The sequence below is a fragment of the Cyclospora cayetanensis genome, unplaced genomic scaffold (genome assembly GCF_002999335.1).
Source record: "Cyclospora cayetanensis isolate NF1_C8 unplaced genomic scaffold, CcayRef3 CcayRef3_contig_21, whole genome shotgun sequence".
In the NCBI taxonomy this organism is placed as follows: domain Eukaryota; phylum Apicomplexa; class Conoidasida; order Eucoccidiorida; family Eimeriidae; genus Cyclospora; species Cyclospora cayetanensis.
Window position 1 is genome coordinate 53 of NW_020312159.1, and position 24,468 is coordinate 24,520.

The window sequence follows — 24,468 nt, forward strand, 5'->3', positions numbered from 1 at the left end:
AACCGACACCAAATTAGAGTGTTGCATTGCCAGCAGCTGCAGTCCGGTCGCCAGCTCAAAAGGAAGCCGCTAGCCACCCCAATGCAAGCCAAAACGCAGAAGGTGCAGTCGCCGCCCGCGCAGCAGCCACACCCAAAAAACATACACACAGCAACGCAGAGACACCCCCAGACCGCACCGCACACAGCCACAAACACGCACACACCCAAACACACACACACACACACACAAACACAGCCACACAGACACACACACACACAGACACACACACACACAGCACCCCTTTTGCGCTCGATGGTGGCACATGCATTCAGGCCCCTTTTTTGCGGACAGCACTGTTCTTTGGCTATACAGCCGACGCGCGCAAAAGGGATTTTCTGAACATCCTTCTTCGAACCGTTTTCCTCTTTGTGTTGGACTTCCCGTGCACTATACGCTTCTCCTGTGGGCTCCTCAGTGCAGTGCAGTGCAGCCAGCCACAAGCAGCCACTTGCCGGCAGTCGGGGATCTTCAGCGGCCTCTCTTTACCGTTCGTTTTTTTTCATTGCGCTTCTGAAATCGACACAATTACTGCAGCCTTGGCTATGGCCCCGCCGCCGTTAAGGCGATCACGAGTGCGCGTGCGGGGTGTCAATCTCCTTTCAAGGTCTCTGTAGGCAGAATACACCTCACTTTACACTATTAAATACAAAGGGGCCGAAAGAGATTGCGCGATTCTCAAAAGAAGTCCCTCTTTCCTCTGCCAGCCGGTACCCTGATTTCTCGATGTATGATAGAGAGAGAGGCAATCGGCAAAGGTGCCTGCGCGTAGCTGCACTCTCTGAGCGCTGAAAGCATTCACAGCTAGTTGCACAGCATATAGCAACCTATGGCTCCGCTTCTTCTACCCGCCACACACACATATATATGTGCATACACAGCAGTGTGTCTTCTTGCATCTGGCTAACGCCAATATTTGAGGTTTGCGAACGCCCAAACCAACGAGTCGGCTCTGTTGTGCGCATGCCTGGCGACATATAACTGGAGACTGGTGAAATGTGCTTCTCAGTGTCGCCCAGCCAGAATTGCAGCAGGGCCCTGTGCTGTTGCACAGGATCCTGGCAGACATGGAAGGATGATCCACAGTGGGAGGCAGTTCGCTGGAAGAAATTAGAGGCGAAAAGAGGGACGGTAGTTGGAGAGGGCCACGGATGGCGGCAGGCAACGAATACACGCAGAGAAGGAGGGGAAGACGGGCATGTAATATAAAAGCAGTGGGCAGTGAGTGCCCTTTAGGCTCTAGTCGCGACGAGATTTGGCCTTGATGGGTGCTGCTGCATTCTGTTACACTTCGTGTTGTACTACGAGACCACCACGGCTGGCTTCCTCGTAATCTACCAGACTCTGTTCTGCTGTCTAATACACGTTGCATTTGGGGACTGTGTTGAGAGGCTAAGGAAGGAAAGCATGGAGGGGCCCTGCCCCTTTCGCGGGGACAGAGTGTTTGCGATCTCCAGTTGCACGCGGTGGCACTACATCTTCAGACTGTGGCTAGCACTTGACTGAAAAAGTGCTAGCTAGGACCGCTAGACGGTTCCCTGTGTATAATCTCCTGTTGCACCTTCAAGGTGCAGGATGCGGGTGCGAACACGCGCAGCCTCAGCTATCGCTCCGCGTGTGCAAAGCTCTTTCTCTCTCTCTCTCTCTCTCTCTCGGTTATTTCAGCCACACAGTTCCTCTGTTCTTGGGCCCTCTCGCGAGTGTAGTTGCAGAGAGTCCTTATTTATGATCCATTGCTGCTCTCGCTGTCTCCGGATCACTGGCAGTGCAGCACATGCATGAGAGACAGTGGCCCCTGCGGCGCCTCGCCTGCTGCTCTTTAAGTGCTGCTGCAGCCCAGGCCAGAGGATCTCCCCTTCCCCTCCCCCTTCTCCTCTGACGCTCGCGATTTCACAACTATAGCAGGCTCCCACACACTACAACTGGCAGCCGCAGGTTCAGTACCCTACAGCTCCCCTGCCCCTCCCCCTCTTCCCCCAAAGCCCTCCCTCCGTGGCGCCAGCGGAGGCAAGAAAAGCCAAGACCTCCTCTCTCCTCCCCCCATCCCTCCCTCCGACGCGCTTTCCCACTAGAACACAAACGACCCCCCCGCCCCCCAAGAGTCTTGTTGCATGGGCAGCAAGCCTCCGCTCTCTGCGTCCCCCCCCTCCCCACTCGGCAAAGCGCCGTTTCTTGCGTCAATTGCCATAAACTCGGGGGCAGCAGCACCTCCGAAGAGGCTCTCCTGCGGCATCCAGGAAGCCGCCAACCCTCTTCCCCCATACAGAAAGAGGGGGGCCCTTGAGGGCCAGTGGCGGTTGGCTGCTTGGCCATACAGGGCGGCGGCAGAAATGCCGCCTCTGCCACGATGCGACGACGGCAAGTGGTACGGCTCGTCTCGTCTGTGCGGCAGCAGTCGCCGTCTCACGGGGAATCGAGAAGCCATGGGAGCCACTGCCCAAGGAGCTCTCCTCTGCAGCGCTGCCGCTGCCGCTGAGTTGTGGGGAGGAAACAACTCGATGTCTGCTGCTGCGGCAGCACCAAGGCGAAAGTCGCCCCCGAAGGGCCGCTGCAGCTGCTGCTGCACGTGCCGCTGCTGCCACTGCCGCAGCTGCTCCTTCTGCTGCTCGTGCAGCAGCAGCCGCTGTCCGTACCCCAGACGGTGCAGCGCCTGCCACTGCTGCTGCTGCTGCTGCTGCTTCCGTGCAGAGGCGGCAGCAGCAGCGGCGACAGCCGCTGCGGCCCCACTGCTGCTGCCCACACCCAGCAACCCCACACTCCGTGCGCCTTCAGAGATCTGCTGCGTTTGCTGCAGTCCGTTCCTGTCGTCGTACGGCGACTGCTGCTGCAGCAGTACAAAGGGATCGGCTGCTGCTGCCGCTGCTGCCGCTGCACCCCACCCGCCTACGACGCTGCCCATGAGAACCTCCTCCGCAGGAGGCCTCCTGCCGGCGAATGCGCTTCCAGAGCTCCAGAGAGATCCCCAGTTCGCGAAGCCTTGCTGCTGCAGAGAGGGGCTGCTGCCGCTGCCAGCCAGCAGCGGCATCTCGCCTTGTTGCTGCAGCAGCAGCAGGGAATCCGCAGCTGCCTCTCGCGCTGCAGCAGTCCCCCTGGGGGGGGTGTACGAGAGCGGCTGCTGCAGAAACAGCTGCCTCGGCTGCTGCAGAAAACACCCCCTCAGGTACGAAGGCGCTGGGATGCCCCACAGAGTCGAAGCGGCCACTCCACTCGCCGCATGCAGCGCGTAAAGAGACACTCCGACCGTCACCCACTCTCGGGAGCTGCAAGAGACTCCTGGCGGCGAGGCAGTAGGCAGCGCCCACCGTACAGCCAGCAGCACGTGCTGCTGCTGCTTGAAACCGCCGCTGCCGCTGGTGCTGCCGTGGCGATTCTCCAAAAAGGCCATCCCCGAAGCTCTGCAATGGGGGCTTATGGGCTGCAGCCGATAACGCAGCGCTGCGCTGCCTCTCCAGAGGTCCACCCCTCCGAAAAGCTGCTGCTGCTGCTGTTTTTGCGGGTGATTGGGCTGCTGCTGCTGCAGCTGCTGCTGCTGCAGCGCGGGGAAGGCGCAACAGAACACAAGCACGTCGGAGCATTCCGATGCAGCCACTGCGACAAAACAAAGGCCACTAAGGAGGTCTTCCATGACTGCAACTGACTCGATGCATCCAACTTCCTGCTGTTTCATCCCGCACTTCGCCCCCGCTGGCGCAGCGTCCGTTGCCGAGGCAGCAGCGCCGCGGATGGACCGTGGCAACTGCCACGCAACGCAAAAGCCTACGAGCTGCTGCTGCTGCTGCTGCTGCTGCTGCTGCTGGAGCAGGAGGGAAGAAGGATTATGGCCTTGCGGATGGAGCCGCTGCGAGCCATGCCTCCGACGGCAAAAAAGTGGCCTCAAAGGAAGGAAAAAGAGGCTCCGCGAGACGACGGCGAGCACGGCTCCTCCCACGCCACTGCAGGCGCCGCTCCCGCTGCTGCTGCTGTGGAGCTCTCCCGCGGCTGCAAAGCCCACGAGAAACACACTGCTGCTGCCTTCCACGCCGAGCACTAGACACCGCAAGCCCTCCGAGGACTGCAGGAAGACGCGGCTCCCCTCGCTGAGAGCCGCCGTTGCTGCAGCTCCCAGAGACAGACGCGACACTCGGGCAAGCGAGAAGGGAGGTGATCCCAGCAGCAGAGAAGCCTCTGGATGGAAGCGCAGCTGCTGCAGCACAACGAGGCCTTTCCTGCTGACCACGACGATGCATGTGCTGGGAGCTCCGGCGAGGCTGCTGGGGGAGAAGGCAGCGGCAGCAGCGACGCGCCGATGCCCCCCAAGAGAGGCACGCAGTCCGAAGAGGGTGGAGGGTGGGAAAAGACGATGCGACGGCGGGGTGTATTCGCACCCCTCGCTTTCGGGAAAGCAGAACGCCAGTCCCCCTGCGCTGCAGCAGCAGACGAGGGGACCGCTGAAGCATTCCCAGCAGCTGCCGACACCTCTTCCTCCGTCGGGCAGAGGCGTTACTACGAAGAGACGCTCCAGAGGGAGGTCGAAGGCATCTCTCCACACTTCGCACCACGTGCCGTCGTCTCGCGGGGGCGTCTCGGAGGCTTGCGGAAGAGCCGCGCGGGAACGAAAGCTTCTGCCGCTGCCGCTCCAGAGGGAGGCGGCTGCAGCAGCAGCGAACGCAGCTCTGCGCTGCCGCAGCAGCTGCAAGGAGCCGTCGGAATACGCGAGCAGCAGATGGACGGCCGCCCCTGGCGACTTCGTAGACGCCGCAGTTTCCCCCCCTCCAAGAAACAGCGCACAACAGACACTGCGGCACGGTCTGCCATTGCTGCTGGCGCTGGGAGGAATTCGCTGCTGCGGATTCAGCAAGGCGTCTGCGAGGGAGTCTGACTGACCGCAACTCAGCACCAGACGATCGTGCGCCGTGCTGCCGAGCAAAAGTTGCTCGTAACGGCGTGGCTGCCAATTTGGAGGCTGCTGCTGCTGCTGACTTGCATGCACAGACAGCTGCTGCCTGTACACGCAAGTCGCTGCAGCAGCAGCGGGCAGGGGGGCCGCTGTCAGACAGAGGCAGCCTCCGCTGTCGATGAGGCGGCTTCTTCCCTCGCTGCTGCAGCCATCCGCAATGCACACACAGTGGGGAAGGAGCTCTGCGTGCTGCTGCTGCTGCTGCAGCAACAGCCCGTTGGGGACTGCTACTGCAAGCGACAAGCTTCCTCCGCAGCGCTGGAGTTGCAGGCGAGATCTTCTTCTCCCCGTCGCGAGCTGCAGAAGAGACTGCACGGCTGCCACAAAGGAGTGGGGCAGCAGGCATGCGAGAAAACGCCTCGGAGCAGCCGCAGACGACAGCACGCGTAAAATCCGCTGCAACTCAAGCGTTGCAGAGCCGCCGAAGGCAGCAGAGCCTTGCGGGAGTGGAGAGACACTGCCAAAGATCTCCTTCAAGGCTTCCCCCAAAAACACCAAGAAGCCCTCCAGAAGACTCCCACGAGAGAGGCTTCCAAAGGGGCTCGTCTGGAGCCAAGAGATACACCGCAGAACGGCTACAGATGCGAAGGGTGGCTGCTGCTGCTGCTGCTGCTGCTGCTGCTGCTCCTGCTGCAGACTCCACAGCTTGCTGCTGCTGCTCGGCGCCCCCAAGCAGCAAACGTAGGGGGGGGGGGGGGCTCCAGGAGACAGAATAGAAGCTGCAGAAGAGGAAACTGTCACCGATTCTGGAGGGCGCGCTGCTGCTTGGGCTGCTCGCGAGGGAGCGGCGAAGACACCTTCGTCAGCAGAACGCACAACAGAAAGGGAGGGAAGCGGCAAGCCAAAAGCTCGGCTGTGCTGAGCTGCATCTGCTGCTGGAACGGTCAAGTAAGGCAGCAACACATGACCATCCTGCTGCTTCGACTGCATGGACTGCCACAGGGCAGGCTGGGGGGCTGTGAAGTCATTGCCCTTTGTGTTGCTGCTGCTCCTGCTGCTGCTGCTGCTGCTGTTGCTGCTGTTGCTGCTGCTCTTCCCCACAGCGGTCGGGGTTGGCACTTGGGCTCCTGCTGCTGCTGCTGCTGCTGCTGTTGTTGTTGTTGTAGGGGCAAGTGGACCCCGCTGCCTCCGGCGGAGGGACGCTCCACTCGCTAGAGGGAAACCTTCTTCTACCTGCTGCTGCTGCTGCTCGTCGTCTTCCTGCTGCTGCTGCTGCAAGGTACTCTCAAACAATGCAGGAGGCGCCATCCCTGCTGCGCCTGTAGCAGCAGCTGCAGCTGCTGCTGCTGCTCGTCCCTCCCTTTATAAACACCAAGGGCAGAGGCGTTTGTGCTGCGTTCTTCGGCGAAGCGCTGAGTCTGTCTGTTTTCTGCTCTTGGTGCTCCCTCCCGCTGTTGCTGCTCCCAGGATTCCGTGCAGCAGGTGCTGCCAGCATAGACGCCGATGTGCTGGCAATGGCGCCTTTTGCCGCCTTGTCGCATCCACTAAGGCCTTTATGCCGCACGCGCTGCAGCTGCTGCTCCTGCCTGCCCGCGCTGCTGCTGCTGCGAGAGCAGCAGCAGCCACATGGCAGACAGTCGGCTACGCCGCGAGGAGGCTTCTGTGGGCTGGGGTGTTTCTAGCGCGCAGGACGGAGAGCGATTTCCTGAGGTTCCCTCCGTGCATGCAGGATGTTGGTGCTGATTGTTCTCCGAAAACACCGGGAACAGCAGCAGGAGCAGCAGCAGCCGCCTCCCTTTAGAGCGGCTGTCTGCTCTACGGGGCTGTTCGGGGGGGTGGCTTGGGAAGGTGAGACGGAGTCGCGCTAAATAAGAGATATGCAAGGTTAAAATTCGAATTATGAATGGGGATTTTGTCTCTCGTGGATGCGTTTCCTGCGGCGGCTACGGCTGCGACTGGTGCCGCAGTCTGCACCGCCGCTTCCCCTGTGTAGGTAGGCGCGGGTGCTGGAGGCGTCTCGAGGTGTCTGTACACCCCGTCTGCTGTACCTGCCGCGCAGTCGGCGGAGCCGCCGCGAGAGTTTGAGCGAGCAGAAGAGGGAGGAGGAGGCTGCAAAATAGAGGCTGCGCGTCGAGCTCGAGCTTATTGCCACACAGCGGCCGTAAGGAGCGGCGGCTGCTGCGGCAGCGGCAGAAGCAACCCCTGCCGCGGCTATCAAAATGATTTACTCGGTCTTCATTTTTCACAGAAACCGCTGTATCTTCATTGCCCAGTACCCCCCGAGAAACACAACGGGCCTGCCTGGCTCCGCCGCCGACTCTGGAGCGGGGGGCGCAGTGGCACTCCAGCAAAGGGAAACGAGCAGCGCGAAGGGGGTTTCTACACGGGGTGCAGCAGCTGCAGCCCAGCAGGCTGCCGCCGGCTTCCCCAGCGGCGGAAATCCTCAGCGGACTGCGGCAGGATCTGCGCAGCAGACGGCGGGAGCAGCCACAGCAGCCACAGCTCACCACCGCGCGACGAGCAGCGTGCGAGGATCTCCTTTCGACACTCTGACTGCGGGGTGCCCTTGGGGGCCTCTCACGAGGCGGCAGCAGCAGACAGGACGACTTCTTTCTGGATTGCTTTACTCTATGCGGCGTTTCTGCGAGCAGGTAGGCCCCTCCAACCCCACAGGCAGCAGCAGCAGCAGTTTCAACTCCTTTGCGACACCCCACTACAAGCTGCATTATCTAGAAACGACAACAGGCTACGGCTTCGCATGTCTCACGTCGCCGGAGGTTCCCTATTTGCAAGACGCCCTCCAGCACATCTACGCCTCGCTGTTCTTAGAGCTGGTTTTGAAGAGCCCTTCCTACATGCCGAATAAGCCGGTGGACAGTCCCCTCTTTGTTGAGCAGCTTCACGGCTTTCTCTCATCTCTCCCCTCGTGGGAAGGGTAGGGAGCCTCCAAACCGAGCCGCCGCTTTCTCCCGCTTGCTCTGCAGAGGCTGCCGGCGCGATGACGCAGGATGCCTTCGCAACGGCGCTCTACGAGCAGCTTCCGGAGGAGCAGGCTGACACAACGGCAGCAATCGCGTCTGCCGCAGCCTCCGCTGCGAGGAAGGCTGCCAGCCTCAGACGCCTTGCAGCGAGGACCTTAGGCGTCGTCGCAGACGATGAGAATGTGCTGCGACGGCAGCAGACGCTACTCCGGAGAGCGGCGTTGCTGCAGCAGGGTTCCTTCTTCGAGCTTCTCGCGCAGCAAAAACTTCTGGATGGACTTCATGCAGCCTTGAGACACTGTGTTGTCACTTTAGAGTCTTTCTACGCAAGACAGCTCCCAGCAGCGGCAGGAGCAGCAAGGCTCTCCGCGGAGCAGCGCGCGTCTGCAACTGCCACCCCTGCCGTCGAACTGCAGAATGCAGTCGCTGCAGTGGCAGCTGCAGAGCAGCAGCGGCAGCTGTACGCTGCAAGCACTGTGGAGTCTCCCCAGCTGAGGCTGCTCAGCGGTTCTCGGCTTTTCGCGTGGCTGTGGAGGAGACTGTCTCGCCTTGCAGCAGCAGCAAGCGCATCAGCAGCCTCGGCAGAGCCTCGAGCCGTCCGTCGCCTGCTGGCGCTTTTTGACGCTGCAGCGGTGCTTCGATGGATCGAGCGACACTTCGATGTGCTGTATCTGCTGCTGCTTACGGCTGTCGAGACGCACAGCTTCGCCTCCACGGGGGCTTCTTTCGCGGAGGGGTTCTACTGCATGCGTCGGGAGGACTGCCGCTTGTTCTCGTTGCATCGCCGTCTGAATTTTCCGCAGCTCAGTGCGCCGCATGCGCGCAGGGGGAGCAGCAGCAGCAGCAGCTCGGAGATCGCGCTTAGGGAGGAAGAGGAGGAGCAGCGGCAGCAGCAGGGGATGCAGACGGCCAATAGTGCAGCTGGCGGTTCTCTGCAGCTCCCTGTAGAGCTTCTGCAGCAGCAGCAGCAGATCAGCAACGAGGCAGCGGTGCTTGCAACTACCCTTCTGAGGTCGCTGCCTCCCTCCAAGATAGCGTGTTGCGTCGCAGTGGAAGTGCTGCTGCCGTACATGCGACGGCAGCTGCAGCAAGCCTATCAGCTGCAGCAGCAGGAGTTTCCAGAGGCAGCAGCAGCTGCTGCCGCGGAGGCTGCTGCTGCTGCGCGCGTAGACGAGGCAGCTCTCGCTGCAGCAGCAGCAGAAGCGGAGCTAAGGCTGCAGAGCGAAACTCCCCCGCCCGCGTCTTCCTCCCTGCCGTATGAGCTGACTACTCCTCCGAGCAGCTCTAGCGACTCTGACAGCAGTAGAGCTCTGCTGCTGCTCCTCAAGGCGTCAACGACTCCCTGGAGAGACAGGCTGGAGTGGTGGCTTCGTTGCTGCAGGCTGCGGCTGCGCGTGTTGCTGCTGCGACTGCTACTGCGACTGCTGCAGCTGCGGCAGTGGCTGCGACGCTGCGTGTGGGAGAGGCTGGTGCGAGCCTTTCCCCGCCTGTCGCTGTGCAGCGACCTCGTTTCTTTCGTCTACTCCCTGTTGTACCTCGCAGATCCTGTTGCCTTCCCCTACTGGTCGCCCTACATGCACTTGCTGCGCCTGGTGTATGTGCGCGCCTCTCCCGACGCAGCAGCAGAAGCTGCCACGCCTGCTGCTGCTCGCAAGAAACTCCCTTGGTGGCTTGCTGTAGCGGAAGGCGGCGCGCAGCGCATGCGAAGTGGGCTGGTAGCGCTGCTTCTCCTGCTAAGGGCCTTAGAATGGTGGTTCGAATACGAAGCCACACTGCTGCCGCCTTTCGTCCGCAAAGACGACATCAGACCTCCCCCCCCTCCACCACGACCATCCGGAGTAAAGCCACTGCACCCCCTCCCGCAGGTAGGCTGCTTGCTGGAACGTTTTCCTCCCGCGGCGCATTCTCTCCCGTGTAGAGCTCTCTTCGCTGCCTGCAGCTATGCTGTAATCCGCGAAGGCAGCTGTGCTGCAGTCTGCGAAGGCAGCTGTGCTGCAGTCTGTGAAGGCAGCTATGCTGTAATCCACGAAGGCAGCTATGCTGCAGTCTGCGAAGGCAGCTGTGCTGCAGTCTGTGAAGGCAGCTATGCTGCAGTCTGCGAAGGCAGCTGTGCTGTAGTCTGCGAAGGCAGCTATGCTGTAGTCTGCGTCTGTGCTCAAGCCAAGTTTTCACACCTCTGGCTGTGCACAAGATCGTTTGTGATGCGCTCTTCGCAGGATCCCCGTATCTGTCCTCTGTGTCGCTTTCCGAGGGAGGGTGCCGCCTGCATTCCCAGCGGCTTCGTCTTCTGCTACCGCTGCATCGTCCTCTTCGTGCGCAGACACCACCACTGTCCAGTCACGGGAATTTCCACGGAGGAAGCTCATATTCGCCGTCTGTACGAGGCTCGCGCGTAAGACCCTTCCTTTCCTGCTTCCCTGCCTGTCGCCAGGCCTGTGGCAGGCGAGAAGAAACAACACGCCTGACGCCAGCTTTAGAAGACTGTGATTTCGGTCGAAACGAGTCCCTCTCTAGTCTTAGTAGTCTCACCCCTTGACCACTGCGCTCGTCGTTGCTGCTGGAAAGCCTCACGCGTTGCGAAAAAAATCTTCATCGACGGGAAGACACGCAACCCCGAGCTAGCTACTCTCGCTCGCGTCTAACAACTTGCGCACTGGTATTGCCTAAGAGAGGCAGAGACGCTGCGGCGTCTCTGTGGGGGAAGCCAGGCTTCTGATGTTCTAACTACGCGTGTAGCGCACTAAGCTCCACTCGAGATGCACTGCAGAAAACGCCATGTGTCTGCGGAAGTGCATCCGCCTGTCCTGCAAGCTCCGAAAGGAGCTGGCCCTTCAGCCATGAACAAACGAGGGCGCATTGGCTGCTCCCCCCTACCTACAATCATCCCTGTGCGCGCCGTAGCAGCTGCTGCCAAGCCAAAGTCGTACTATGCATCCCCCGCAAAGGAGAGTGGGCAAAAAGCCAAAACTGCGGGAATTGAACCCTGGTCTCTCGCGTGACAAGCGGAAACACTAGGCACTATCTATGCTAACTGAGACAGCCCAACGTCCAATTTGCAAGAGCAACAAGATATACAGCCAACGTCAAGGCGCCCGCTGCTTGCCATCAGTCTCCATCCTACTGAACTAAAAGTACACCTCGATACTTCACTAGGGGCAGCGAGCTAGCCACTTGCTTCGTATACCTTCCGAAGCAGGAAGGCATCGAGAGCCACGTCACGTGTCAGGTGCGTCTTTTAAGGCACCAGAGGGCAGTGGCAGGATTCACCAAATCCCAAGGCTGCACGAGGGTGGCCGCGCTACATGAAGGACGCACAAAACGTCCGAAGGACTGCCTGCAGTGCGGTGTCTCGGCATGGGTGTATCTCGCCTGGAAACAATGTAACACGGTGTAAGACTTCATAGCCATCGTTCCCCAAAAGGCTTTCCAGCAAACTGCGTCACGCCCCCGCTGATCAAGGCTCTATTTGTCCCTGAAAGTAGAAGCACCAACGGTGCTTTCAGCTTGCAAAGGCGACCCAGGCCTTGATTCTGTGTCCATTCCAAGCTTAAAGCAACACAAAAGGCTAAAGAGAGTGTCATGCAGTTGGAAGCGCGTGCATGTTCTGTCCATCCGACATAAAATACCAAGGCCCTCGTATCGTAAGGGGGCTAAGAAGACGTCGTTGCGCCAGGTGAACACACAAGACTGCTCTGTGCAGCTGCTTCGGAAGAACAGCCCCTTTTCCCTAGTTTCACCCGAACCTCGCTCATCTTAAGGAGCCGGAGATCAGTCTCTGGCAAGAGGTACACCACTGTTTACTCCCTGTTCCTCTGCACCGGCTGGTGCAGCTCGCGAGCATCTCAACGAAAGCCAGGAGAAGCATTTCACACGAAGAACTGTAACCCCCGATGCAGCCACTTTTATGGAACATCTCCGTTCAAGAATTCTCGAGAGGACGCCGTATACAACGCATATTTTCCTGGGTTAAGCCCCATTGTTGCCACTTATAGCGAAACACTGCAAGGCCCTCACACGAAAGAGACGAACGACGCAAAGTAAGCCTTGGCTGGTGCATCCATCAAAGGGAAGGAAGCACGACAATGAGCACGCGCATGAAAAAAAAGCGGCTGGTAGCAGCCAAATAAATGGCACCCTTTGGGAGAGGGAAGTTTGGGCTGGCTGTGTGTGCCTATGGACTAAGCCACCGTCTAGGGTGTCAGCATTCCAGCTGTTTATGAAGTGTAGCATTCCCCTTACAACAAATCAGGCTTGGCAGAGAGACCGATGAGGCTCTCTACCCCTGCATGCGGCACGATGCGGCCATTTCGGCAACCTCTGGTCTAGGGCTGAATGTGTGCTGTAGAGCCGCAAGCGAGCTCTTTCCTGGCGCTTCCCAAAACTAATCAGTTCGGACTCACTCCACTCTACCTAATTATGAAGGACGGAGCTCTTGCTGCTCGTGCAGTCGATCCTTGCACATCTCAGTGGCGGAGATCTCTGCAAAGTGACAACGTTCCACAAGGCTGCATGGCGCAACTATCGGAAAGCGCCAAAGAAGATCAGAACCCTCCTAGAGGAAATTGCCAAGATAAATAGTCATGAGAAGGGCCTCGGAAGGGCCCATTTGTTGCCACAGCGAACGGAGGCGCTACACATCCAGCAAGCACCCTTCCGCCGAGGGCTGCGGCGTGGGAATTCGTATGCGAGGCGGAATGCTGCATGCGCCGTGTCTTGCAGAGTTCTCCTTGCGCAGCGCTGCGCATTCTGTATATTCACGGCTTTATTCCTGAAATAAAATCTGATTTTATGGCTGCACGGCTAGGGGGGTGGCGGCGTGACGCTCCCGCCAGCCGAACCTGAACCCCTAACAACTAACTTTTCTCCCACAACACTGGCGCCACAGTAGTGCTGCTTTGTGTTTTTGAGCTCTTTTTTGCCTATTTTCTCTATTTGTTCTTCGCCGTCCTCTTCTGGGGGCTTCCTCTCCCCTTCCTTCCCGCCTGCCGCGTATGCCCTCGCTTTGCAGCGCTTCCTATCGCGTGTACTACTACTACCGCCCTGTCCTGGCCTACGCAGGAGGGCCTCTTCTTCTTCTGGATCTAAGGGCCCCCTCGTCCTGCCTAGCGTTTATTGAAGGCCTCCCCGCGGCACAGATAACGGGCACACGCTGCTGACGGCAGGGGGCGGTCGTGCCGAGGAAGTATCCTCCGGAACCGCAAAAGTGTCGCTTCGCCTCTTCTGCTCCAAGGACAGTGCAGCCAGAATCAGCACGAATCACCGACAGACGGAGTGCTCGAGGCTAAGACTCCGCCGCTTCCCACAAGTGGCTGCCTCCAAGCACTTTTGCATCCACTCCACTCCCAGCATGCAAAGGGCGCCCACCAGCCCCTGATCAGAGCCTCGCCTCTCCTTCTCCTCCCCCTTCCTACCAGCGGCACCAACTTCGGATTGCTTTCTTTCTGCGAAGCCTCGAGTGCCATGGGAAAACCCCCTCAGTAGGCCAGATCGTCTTGTGTCTCTTTCGCATTCCCCCCCGCTCACTCGCAGCAGTAGAACAATGGCGGATCTCGCCGAAGTGCAGCAGCTCGAACTGCTGTGTCAGGCCTTCTATGGAGGTGGCAGCAAGGAGGAGCAAAACGAAGCGCACAAGGTGCTGCTGCCTCTCGTGAACAACCCGGAAAACATGCCGAGGCTGCAGGCTGTCCTCGCGCACTCTTCGAACTTACAGGCCTTGCTCTTCGCCAGTTCAGGGCTTATGAACCTCTTCACGCGTTACTGGGGTCAGATCTCCGACAAACAAAAGGAAGAAACGCGAAATTTCCTCCTGAATTACCTGTATCAGCGTAGCGCTGACCTCCTACACAACGCCCATGAAATCCTGGGGCACCTCATCCGCCTGCTCTGCCGCATTGTCAAACTCTCATGGTTTGAAGACGTGGATAAGGTGAGCTCTTTACACCAGATGCCGCTGCTTACATATTACAAACAGTTTCACCGATTTTTACACGCTTCGGAGGCACGCGCATGCGGCAGCGACTTCTCTCGCGCAAAGGCGCAAAAGCGTCCAGCAACTGCACATCCGGCGGAAATTTTGCAGCTGCAAAGGGGCTTTTCGGATATGACATGTCGATTGCGCATGCCTGGCGGGATAGTTCTTGTTTCTTTCCCGTCGCTCGGAAAAGCGACTGCCCGTGTGTCATAAAACATGTTTTGTCTGTCTGTCTACGTGCTTGTCTGTCGATGTGCCTGTGTATTTATGTATGTATTGGCCTAGCTAGCTTTGTGATCTCTATGTATGTATTGGTCTAGCTAGCAATGTCTCTGTCTCTATCCATCGAGTGTATCTGTCTCTACCCATCTAGTGCATCTGTATGTCTGTGTATGTTACCATCTAGTGCATCTGTCTCTACCCATCAATTTTTGATGTATCTGTCTCTATTCCTCAACTATTTATGTATCTTTGTTTTGTGCGGATGATACAGAAAATTCTGGAGCAGGTTGGTTTGTTCTTGAGCGCATCAACGGCTCACTGGGTAGTAGGTTTGTATATTTACACGGAGTTGACGCAAGAGATGCAACCCAAGATAGGGTCGCACATGTCGCGTCTCCGTAGGGTGGCTTTTTCTTTTCGAGACATAGCTCTACCGTCAATTCTGCAGGTTGCGGTAAAGACACTGCAGCAATTCGATGCAGGAGCTATTCGAGTTCCCAACGATGAGGAGGAGACGCGACTGCTGAAGCAAGTGCTGCAGCTGGCGCTCAATTGTCTCTCTTTCGATTTCATGGGGACCATGGCAGACGACACCACGGACGAACAAAACACTGTGATGATTCCCCAAGGCTGGAGCGACTTCAGAGAGGAGACGTTTCCTAGGATGTTTTTCAGCCTTTACAACGCCTGCTGGCAGAAGACCCCACATAGGCCCCGTGTAGAATGCGCGAGGCTTTGTTTGTCGTGTCTGGTGCTGATTTCTGCATTTCGTCGATCCTTCTTCGAAACCACAGCCACCCGCAACAAGTATATGGGCGAGCTGATCCTGGGAACCTTCCAGATCATCAAGACGAGGACGGGTCTGACAGATGACATGTGTTACCACGAATTCTGCCGCCTTATCGGAAAAGTCAATACCTCGCACCATCTCAGCGAGCTTTGCGCGTCGGAACCTTTCAGAGAGTTTCCCCAACACCTCTTCGATTTCACCATGGAGAGTCTCAAGTCGTGGCAGCGCATGCCGAACAGCAAGCACTACCTCCTAGGGGTATGGGCGCATATGATTTCGCCGCTCCTCTTCTACAAACAGCGAGTTCCTAAGGACCTCGAGCTGTACATTGAAAGAATTACGGCTGCATTCATCATGAGTCGCATGTGCGTAGCGGAAGCCATCGCAGAAGACGCCGGTAAGGCAGAACAAGACAGAGAAAGCGCGGTAGAGAGAGGCTGAAGCAGAGGGCCAGCTCTGCTGATAGCGTGTTTCATGTGTGTGTGTTCTGGCGTTACGCCATACATATATATATGTATATATGTACATTTGCATGCATGCATGGACAGATAGATATAGACGTACAGACAGACACGCAGCAGCTAGCTGCTAGGGGGGGAGGCCCCCCTTCTGCTACGGATGCCCAGGATAGGCATTGGAAATAAGGATTTTAGATTGCGCTTACGGCGCTTTTAAGGCTGCTAGCGAGTCTCTCTCTCGCTGCATGTGGCGCCTTGAGGCTTTTTGTTGTGCAAGGATCAGCGCTTGCACGTAGTGTGCGGCCGGGGTTGGCTTTTTGCACGTCCACGGTGGATGGACATCCAGTCAGTTCGCAAAACGTGGAGTTTATTTTTGTCTTGGGGAGTTTCTGTAGGCTCCCTAGCGTCTGGGAGTTGTTGTAACGGGTTGTGTCGTAAGGGGGGGAGGGGGGGGCAGCGGCTGAGGCTTCGCCAGCAGCAAGACCCCTTGTTGTAGCGTGAGGAGGCGCGTTTGGAAGTGCCTGCCTGCGAGAGTGCTGCTGCGCAGACAACTGCGACTGGGAGAGTCCTTTAAACAACGAGGTGCTGCGGCAGGAGCAGCTGGAGGTGTTGTCGCAGCTGGCGAGGTGTCGCTACACGAAGACCGCGCGCATGGTGCACGAGTTATTCGAGGAAACAAAAGCCAAGGCTCAGAGCGGCGAGATCAACCGAAAAGTCTTCGAGGAGAAGATCACGTGGCTGGTGTATTTAATTGGAGCTCTTGTTGGCAGCAACTGGACGGGGAGACTCCCCGATGTCCATGTCGAGGGTGGGCAAAGTCTCGGGTGTCTCTACACGCATTGGTTTTTTTCAGAGAGCAAAGGGCTGCAGCTTTTGAGCTTTAGCGCATGCGCATGATGTGTTGTGCATGTTTTTGACGGAAGAACGCTTGCTTGAGAAATCAACAGTTGGCGACGTTCGTACGTGCCAACTGGCTTCTTTCGAGGAGCACAGACAGCGCACAGCTTTTCGCATCGAAAAGGGGGCGTGTGTGTCCATGAAGGTGTCTGTGGCTGGTTGGAGGCTTCTAGAGATGCATGCTGCACGGTGATGCACGTATGGGACGTTGACGTTTGTGCGCATGTGCATGCTGCCTGCAAACACAGACGCCTCCTCAGAAACCGTGCAGATGGCGAACGCAGGGCTGTCCAAGTTGGTGTTGACGCTGATCGAGGAAACAAAGTGCGAAGAGGCACCCGAGACTCTCGAGCTCGCCTTCCTGTATTTCCTCGATCAGTTTAGAAAGCTTTTCATCGGGCAGTTCGCTCGCAAGCAGGATACCACCAGCGCTTTCGCAACAGGTACAGCAAGCGGCCGTCGCCCACGCTTAGCACCGAGGGTTACGTTGGCACAATCTACGACTTTGCAGAAGTTCATAGGAGCTCAGCACGCATGGACGACTGCTGCAAACATGCCCATCCTTCCTTTCTCCCTCCTATCCCTATTCCCTTCCTTACTTCTAGCCATCCTTTCCCCCATCCATCCTGCCTCCCCTCCATCCTTCTCTATTTCTTGTAGATCCGCAGGCCATGCGAACAGCTTCGTGTGCATCTATTCTGGCTCGTAGAGGGGTGGAGGGGGATTTTTTGGTGTGCATCTATTCTGGCTTGTAGAGGGGTGGAGGGGGATTTTTTTCTGATACGGCCTGCCTACGCGCGCACAAGGGTACTGAGCAATCGCTGGCCGTCTCAGTGGTTCACTCACACACTGCGTCTTGCTTGGTCTCTCCCGCAACGCTCAAGCCGCTTTTCGCTTCTGTGTTTTTGGGTATGTATCTACGTGCAGCTCTCGGAGCGGCGGATGACAAGGCAGTGGTTGCAACACTTGTCAGCAAGATTGGATTCAACCTGCAGCACCGCGTGGAGATGCCGGAGTGTATCAAGAAGTCGATGGATTTGCTGTTTGAGTTCGTAGCCGGTGTGCATATTGTACATTGGATATCGAGAGCACCGGAACTTATCGTCACGGGGCGACTTCTCCTGGAAACCCCCACCGGAGGCTACTTCCTGACGAATCACTGCAACGTGGAGTTCAAATTCTTGTCGATGCGCAGGTAAGCGCACGCAGCACTCTCCTCCTCGTGCTGCTGCTGCTGCTGCTGCATGCGCTGCCTTGTGTAGCCTAGTCCCCTATCGGAGAGAAGGGAAAGGGAAGGGAAGAGACGTTTCGGCTGCCGTTTCGTCCTTCGGCGCTGAGCGTCTTCTTTCTGCTTGTGGAGGACGTGGTTTTGTATGATTCTTGCGCCTGTTTTTGTCTCTTTCACCTCTTGTGCGCTGGGGTGTTTCCCAGATACTCGCGGCTTCGGACGACCTATTATTTGACACTGGGAACGCTCTTGTTCTATCAGCAGCGAAAAGCAGCCGTCTCTTTTGAGCAGTTCGTGCAGCCCATGGATGCCATCTTCCTGTCCCTCTGGCAGCAAACAGATGAGGGCCGTAATCCGCAGTCGATCCGCAATCCACTCTGCAGAGACCCCTTGATTGGTCTCGTGCGAGACTTAAGGTGTGCAAGGCAGATGACTGACCTTTTTGGCTCGTCCCCCTGCACGGCTTCTTGGAAAGTCGTCTGCCCCAAGGCAGAGTGCAGGCTTTGTTGCAGGCCTGACAATGCTGCAATGCAATGCGAAACGTGTTTGTCGAACTTGCTTCAGAGGCTTGAGCTTCGCTTCAGGAAACAACGCCACCTACACCGTCCTCTTTGATTGGTTGATGTCGCCATGGAAGAAGATCAACGGCAGCACACGTGTGAGGGCTTCTTCCTCGAAAAAGAGGCTGCACTTTCCCTCAGAGCTTTCTAAAGAATCTGGATAGCCAAGCGTATTCCATGAGCTAGCGGCGGTCTTCTCGAGAGAACATGCCACTGGGAGGACCCTTCTTCTCGAGCCACACGCGCGCCGCTTCGCAGCCTGATGCCAGTTTTTCACAGCTGGCCTTAGAGAGGGCAGGGAATCTTCTTAGTGCTCCTTCTTAGGGGGGTATATGCGTTGATCAGGCCATGTCTGGGAAGTGACCTCCCGAGTTCGCACGCGCACACGCGCGAATGTGTGCTTGCATGCATAAAATATGTCTATATATATAGATGCATATATATATATATATGTATGTATATGTATGTATATATGAAATGTGTGTTTGCATGCATAAAATATGTCAATATACACATATGTATATGTATGTATATATGTATGTATATATATGTATGTGTGTCGGCGTCCAGATGGCGATTTTCAGCTGGGCCGCGGATGCGTGGTGGGATGATGCGGAAGTGTTGGTGCCCCTTTTGAAGTTTATTGCCGATTTTGTGAGCAATAGAGGGGGCGGCAGGATTCAGTTTGTTGAGTCTTCTGCCAATGGCATCCGGCTCTTCAAAGAGGCGTCGAGTGTAGTGCTCAAATACGGTAACAGGTGAGCGGCCTCTTTTTCTTGGCCTTGCGGTAGGCGTAGATTCCTCTTGGCCGCTGCTGCGATGTGTGCATGCCGCTACGAGTAGCGATACTGTGCTGCTGGCTTTTCGAGTAGAAGGTCTTCGAGGGGTGTATACCCCTGCCCTAATGTAGCCGGGGGATGCCGCCTCCTGCTTGCTGTACTTTGCCCAGTATGCGTCTCGCTGTGTATTCTGTGCATGCGCTCCACGGTCTGTGATGTTTCTTCGTGCTCATAATCATGCCGCTTTCTGTGGTGCTCGGTCAATCTTCTCTGCATCCTCCCTCCTTTCGTCGTCGTCGTTTTACACTCATGGGAGCATTCGAAAAAAATAGCCTTTAGCCACGCGCGGCGACCTTCTCTGGACGGGTTCAGGGGTGTGTGTGTGTATATATCCCGTTGCATTAGTAACATGCGCACCCGCATGTGGCGCTGAATGCAGCAGTCTTGTCTGTTTGCTCTTCCGTTCGCTCGCAGAATATTGCAGAAACAGGAGTTCACGGATCCGTACAAGGAAAAGTACAAGGGCATGGCGGTGGCTCTACAGATTCTCAGCAACATCATCAGCGGCAACTATTGCCACTATGAAGTCTTTGAAGTTTACGGAGATACAGTGCTCAACGACTCGCTTCGCCTGGCTTTGCAGATGTGTCTTGCAATACCCCAAGACGGTAAGGTTGCTCCCGCCTTCCCGTGCTCTGAGCGAGATCTACTCGAGTGATCTCTACAAGCAGGCTTGCTGCCTGGTGGCGCTCTGCGCACACGCAGCTCCTGCTGGCCTGTGAATGAAATACTCTCCGGAATCTGTGCGGGAGCAAATGTGTTGATGGGAAGTATGTGTATATATATATATGTGCGAGGTGTACAAATGCAACCTGTGGGGGGAGACACTCGCGTAGTTCTTACCCTTGGCTACACCACCAGAAGGATCCCGCCCAAATGTGTCATCAGGCCTTGTAAGCGGCGCTGGCGAATGGTATTTTACTATGCGGCGGTGTGATGTCTCAGATTTGATGGCCTATTTGAAGTCGCTGAGGCCGGTGTATTCCTTCCTCGAGGTTGCTACGGAGTCGTTCATGCAGCACGTCAGTTTCTTAGTTGCAGCTTTAGCTCCCTGTGCCTTCTTCCTCAAGCCCTCCATAGCGTGTCTTGCACTCTCGCCGCATGCGCATGTTGGCTGCACTGTCCATCCTCCCGCCAGCACTTGTTTCTCTAGCGTCTGGGCTGTCGCGTAGACTGCATACGCATCGCCAACGCTCGAGTCTGTCGTACAGCCTTTCATTCGCTTGGCCTGCCCACAGCTGCTCGGTGTGTCCAGTGTGTAGTCTTGCCAAATCGAGCTGCTTTTGTGTCTCGCGTTGTTCCTGCCTTTGAAGCATCTGGTGGGGAAGCGTCCAGACCTCGTTTGGCGCGTCTCGCGTGTGCTTTTCAAGTTTTTTGCCCCCTTTTGTCCTGTAGACTGCTTTTTGTAGCATTAAACTCGTGGCTTGTATGTGTGTATGTGTGCGTGTATGTGTATATGTGTGTATATGTATATATATATGTATGTGTGTGCGTGTTATATGTGCATGCAGATCTTAGAGCTGCCACCGGCCCATCTAGCGCAGCTGCTGCGATGCGTGGAAGACGGCCTCTGTGCTCAGGAAACAGTGTTGATGCAGTCCTGTGCAACATTAGGTCACTTTGTGGAGTTCATCTTTAGATACAGAAACTCTGAGGAGAAGGAAGGCACCGTACGCCTTGTGTTTTCTTCGGCGTCCCTACACCCCAGCTGCAGGGAGCAACCGCTTGCTAGGCATAGATCATAGCGCCGCAGACAGCATCCAAGAGGTTTTTTGTGATTCCATGATTTACAGTCCAGTAGGAGTCCTTATTCTTTTCGTGCATTTGCATCGGGTCTAAATGCTTTCCCCAGAATACCCCGTGACGCAGAACTTGCTTTTTGGCGAGAGTTGCTTTTCCTACACAAGCGCTTCACTTCAGTGCATGCACCTGCGCTACATTGCCATTAGTCCAAGCAAAGGGCACGCGTGGGCTTTTTTCCTAGTCAGAACATTGATACCACATTGTGCTCATGTCGAGGTTTGCATTTTATGCCTGTCGTGCTTGTCCTTGTTCAGGCCGTGCGCGCCTTCCTAGAAGCCCAACCAGGCAGTCTTCCCCGAATGCTGCAGCTCATCTTCCAACTCCTTATGACGGGTTCGTATAGTTGCATGCATGCACAGTGCCTGCCTGCCCTTGGTACCCGTGCATGCATACTGTCACGCGTATTTCAATGACTTTGGATGACCTTAGACGCATGCATGGGAAGGGGCACACGCCTGCAAGTACCTGATATCTCGGTTGCTGGATGCATGCGTAACTCTTCACTTGCAGCTTTCCTAATGTTTATGCACTTAAATACTCTTGCATGCACGCTAATTTGTGTAATTACTCAGTATAATTGTATCTTGTAGCAGCGCCTCGGCATATACACGCACGCAGAGACAGACAAAAACAGACACACATTCACACACACACACACACACACATACCCTCATGAATGCGCATATGCCCATACGACGCGAACTGGTTTTTCTGCCTCCCCATCTTTGATTCAGGCCAGCTTCCCAACTTGTTCGCCATCTCAGGCGTCTTACTGGGGTTGATTCTGCTGCAAGAGAACGAATACTTAAAGCTCAAACAGCAAATAATCGAACAGCAAATAGAAGCCAAGAGGCCTCAGTAAGGCGCACCTCAAGCTTGAGCCTCTGTGATACCGTGTTGCGTCCTCTATGCGTCCTCCTGGCCTATATAAAACTTTACTGAATTTCTCTCTGACACATTTTTCCCGCCAGGTAGTTCGTAAATTGCGTCTGTTCAGCTGGAGTGCGGTAGTATATCATTTGTTGGATCTCACTTCGTGTTTTTTTGCTGCAGAGTAGAGGGGTTTTTTACAGCATTGATGCTAAACATCGAAGATGACCTGGAGACTGCAAATAAAGTAACTTATAAAACCACTACAACTTCATCTTCTTGCGGGTAGTGGTGCATCCTGTGTTCTTATTCTTGAGCTTTCAATTGTTTAGAAGCTCTACGATAGGCGCTAAGTATAAAGCCACGGCTCGAGCGTTTAAGCGTATGATATTTGCGGATAAAGTCGGTGTTGCCTCTTCGTTTGTTTCTCTTTCATGCAATGGCCTTTGTCGTGGCGCTACGTTTCTTTGTGCACATTTGTTTCCATTTACATACCTGGGTAATGAATTGCATGGTCACTACTGTTTCCGATCTGTTGTGGTAGGACAAGTTCATGCGGAACCTTTACCACTTCGCCCACGACATCCGGAAAATGTTCTCCTTTAGTTTCTAAGTTTTTGAGAGAGGCGTTTCCTTCCATTGCGGTGTGTCTCCTGCGGGGTGTGAAGATCAGCGCACTGAACGGTTTAGTGTCTCTCTGTCTGCCCTCCGGCCCAAACGGAGGCCTACGGGAGTGAGTGCCTCCTTCAGGCAGCACATCACATCCTGTGTATGCTGCTGCAGCAGAGCTGCTGCTGCGGCAAAGGCAACGGCATCAGCGGCAAACAAACAGCAACAGACCATAGCAATGCAGAGCCCCACTGGTTCAGAGCCTTCTCTGTTGCAACTTCTGCTGCTGGCGCGTCACCGCATGCACAGAGTTCTCTCTTTAGTCCTCTAGCGTCTCCTCAGGGACTCCGCATAGCGGGGATAAACTGGACACTGGACTAGCAGGGATACAACCAGCGTGGGTGGCTGTGCCGTAGCAGTTGCTGCGGTAAAACAGCAACCGCCTTTCAGGCTTTGGCTGCGGAAGCACAACGAAAATGTCCTTCGAATATTCTTTTTCGCTACGCATGCGATTCCTGGATCGAGCTAGTGTAGCGCTCCAACTAGGGGCTCCCTACGAAACCCTTCTAGCGTCGACCCCGATACAAAATTTTGTAGGAAGTCGTGAGATGTCTTCCCTAGAGAGCTCCCTCACCTCACTCTCAGCCATCAGGGGTGCGGCATACCAGGAAACGGACAGGAAGGGTGCGCAGTGATGTATTTCCTACAGTCCGAGCATTTAAACACCCAGTTGCACGTGGCCACCCGCGCACATGTCGACAACAATATATTGACCCAACTCTACTTTGCGACAAAAAACGTATGAGCAGCCGGACCATAAAGCCAATTCTTAGATAAACTCCTAATTAGATATTTTCAGTGTACTAGAAGATGAGAAGGCGTAACCTACCCCGTCAACGGCAGCGCAGTAGGCCAAAAAGCAACATTAAGCTGTTGGATATCACTTGAGAAGGCTTTGCTCAGCGTATCCCAGAGAATTCTATTTGTATATTTAAAAAGGTTTTACGTATTCTTCTTTGTTCAAGTTTTCTATTACTTTCGTGCGAAGTGGCTTATATCTATACCAGCATGCTCCATCTAAAGCGTATGATCTATGCGAATTAGCCGTGTGCATGAGTGGCCGACACTTTCCTCTACATGCCATCACCAATAGGAATAATCTCGCTGTCCATGCCGTGGGGTACATTTTTTGGACTCGGCCCGCACTGTGAAAAAGAAATTTCAAGAGGGCTAGTAGAACATGTCCCAAAGTACTGAGTATCAATTGTACAATCAGCGCAGCAGGTCTTTGCAGCCACTGCTTCGTGTTCGAGCCGAGGCCAAATTGAAAATAACTAATTGATGCCCGCATACCACGGCTCATGCCAGTAATATATGTAACTGAGTAACTAGTCAAACATTCACTACCCTCTAGCTCCGTGAGGGCCACACAAGTTATGCATGCGTGGACGAAATACAAAACAAGCACACTGCTTTGCTTTCTCCACGCCTGTATGACGGTACGGCTTTGGTGCACCCTAGACTTTTTCATCTCATCAATCAATTGTGAACATCTACTTCTATACCACGAAGTGAAAATGCAGTGAGCAGCCATTTAGCAGACTTGTTCCATATATTTGTGGCATCAGCCAGTGGTGCTGATTGTTATTAGATAATCTTAATCTCAGCCCTATACAGCTTTCTAAGTAACGATCAAATGTTACTCAGGTGCTGATACAAAATTTTATACACCACAAATGCCCTAGCTACGTGGGCGGACTCGCTACGCATGTGAATAAAACGGCCATGTTACGAAAGGTGCGGTGTGCCATGTCTCAGGAGCTCACAAGGGCAAATATACACATAGGCGGAGTTGTGAGCACTCAAGAGCTCTAAAAATATCCTACTGTTCGTCATATTATTGTAGAAAGGTACTTGAGGAACAGTTCTCGATCAACTACCACTGATCACCTTTCAGCGGCCCCCGAGAGAAGACACATTTTGCCACCTGAAACCCCCAATCCCATGCCATGAAGCATAGCTTAAACTTCTATTTTACTCATGACTTTGCACAGAATTTTCGTGTAGTGCTTTCACTGCAGCGCAACCAAGAAAACAAGCGCTCGCTCGAGCAGCCCCGCGCAGCATGGGGCTCCAGGAGAAGTCTAGTAATTTGTAAACGCAGAGAAATTCGCCAAAGCAATAAAAATAAATGTGTGCCACTACAGATGGTAAAACAACAGCGCATAATAATGCCATCAACACCTCCAGGAGTGTTGGGCTGAGTCATATTTCCGATTGCAGCGCTACAATTGTAACCACGGCCACTACAGTCGCAAAGTCAAA

The 24,468-nt window shown here is 55.5% G+C and overlaps 3 protein-coding genes across 3 annotated transcripts; 2 read left to right on the forward strand and 1 right to left on the reverse strand.

Moving 5' to 3' along the window:
• Positions 1-4,521: 4,521 nt before the first annotated feature.
• On the reverse strand, positions 4,522-6,223 carry LOC113147407. Its single transcript, XM_026337880.1, has 4 exons — positions 5,792-6,223; positions 5,555-5,612; positions 4,593-5,454; positions 4,522-4,534 (listed from the first exon to the last, which is right to left on the reverse strand). Exons 1-4 carry the CDS (start codon positions 6,221-6,223, stop codon positions 4,522-4,524), a joined length of 1,365 nt encoding a protein of 454 aa, XP_026193665.1.
• Positions 6,224-7,913: 1,690 nt separating this feature from the next.
• LOC34624661 lies at positions 7,914-9,814 on the forward strand. Its single transcript, XM_026337881.1, has 3 exons — positions 7,914-8,545; positions 8,932-9,001; positions 9,398-9,814. Exons 1-3 carry the CDS (start codon positions 7,914-7,916, stop codon positions 9,812-9,814), a joined length of 1,119 nt encoding a protein of 372 aa, XP_026193666.1.
• A 3,621-nt stretch (positions 9,815-13,435) lies between these two features.
• LOC34622347 (exportin-7-B) lies at positions 13,436-21,823 on the forward strand. Its single transcript, XM_026337882.1, has 16 exons — positions 13,436-13,528; positions 14,361-14,607; positions 15,226-15,276; positions 15,885-16,154; positions 16,483-16,715; positions 16,944-16,965; positions 17,162-17,429; positions 17,666-17,878; positions 18,027-18,120; positions 18,593-18,780; positions 19,276-19,469; positions 19,807-19,883; positions 20,373-20,531; positions 20,919-20,997; positions 21,399-21,522; positions 21,718-21,823. The coding sequence occupies exons 1-16, from the start codon at positions 13,436-13,438 to the stop codon at positions 21,821-21,823; spliced, it is 2,418 nt and encodes an 805-aa protein (XP_026193667.1).
• The last annotated feature ends 2,645 nt before the right edge of the window (positions 21,824-24,468 follow it).